The sequence below is a fragment of the Carlito syrichta genome, unplaced genomic scaffold (assembly GCF_000164805.1).
Source record: "Carlito syrichta isolate Samal-C Ts95f unplaced genomic scaffold, Tarsius_syrichta-2.0.1 Scaffold123367, whole genome shotgun sequence".
NCBI lineage: Eukaryota > Metazoa > Chordata > Mammalia > Primates > Tarsiidae > Carlito > Carlito syrichta.
Genome location: NW_007067463.1, coordinates 14877 through 15153, shown reverse-complemented (window position 1 = coordinate 15153; position 277 = coordinate 14877). Strand labels below are relative to the sequence as shown.

Here is a 277-nt window from a genome sequence, read left to right as displayed (position 1 = left end):
CCCACCCTGTCCCGCCGCTTTCCGATCCGCCGCTCCGCCCGATTTTGGCGCCCAGAAGGCAGGCGGGGAGACAGGGGGTGCGCCGTGGGTGCCGGGGCTCGGAGGGCACCCCGAGGCCCGCGGCGGAGGGAGAGGGGTTTCGGGGCCCACCTTGCTCGCCAGCTCTTTGCTCCGGTCGATCCGCGCCCGCGTGAGGGATTCGATCCGAGACATAATCGGATCGGGGGATCCGGGGAGGACACGGCGCGGACCCAGGCGTCCGGCTATTGTGGGGGGT

The 277-nt window shown here is 72.2% G+C and overlaps 1 protein-coding gene across 5 annotated transcripts in view; it reads right to left on the bottom strand.

Annotated features, from left to right (window-relative positions):
* Positions 1–277, bottom strand: part of ARHGEF2 (Rho/Rac guanine nucleotide exchange factor 2) — a 37486-nt gene that overhangs the window by 29556 nt on the left and 7653 nt on the right. For 2 of the 5 annotated variants that reach the window (XM_021707676.1, XM_021707675.1), the window contains exon 1: positions 151–276. The exons of the other annotated variants lie outside the window; for them this stretch is intronic. In XM_021707676.1, coding sequence (XP_021563351.1) covers positions 151–213 — 63 coding nt within the window. In that variant the 5' untranslated portion in view covers positions 214–276. Of the gene's footprint in view, positions 1–150; position 277 lie in introns of those variants that run through there. 5 annotated transcript variants of the gene reach the window in all.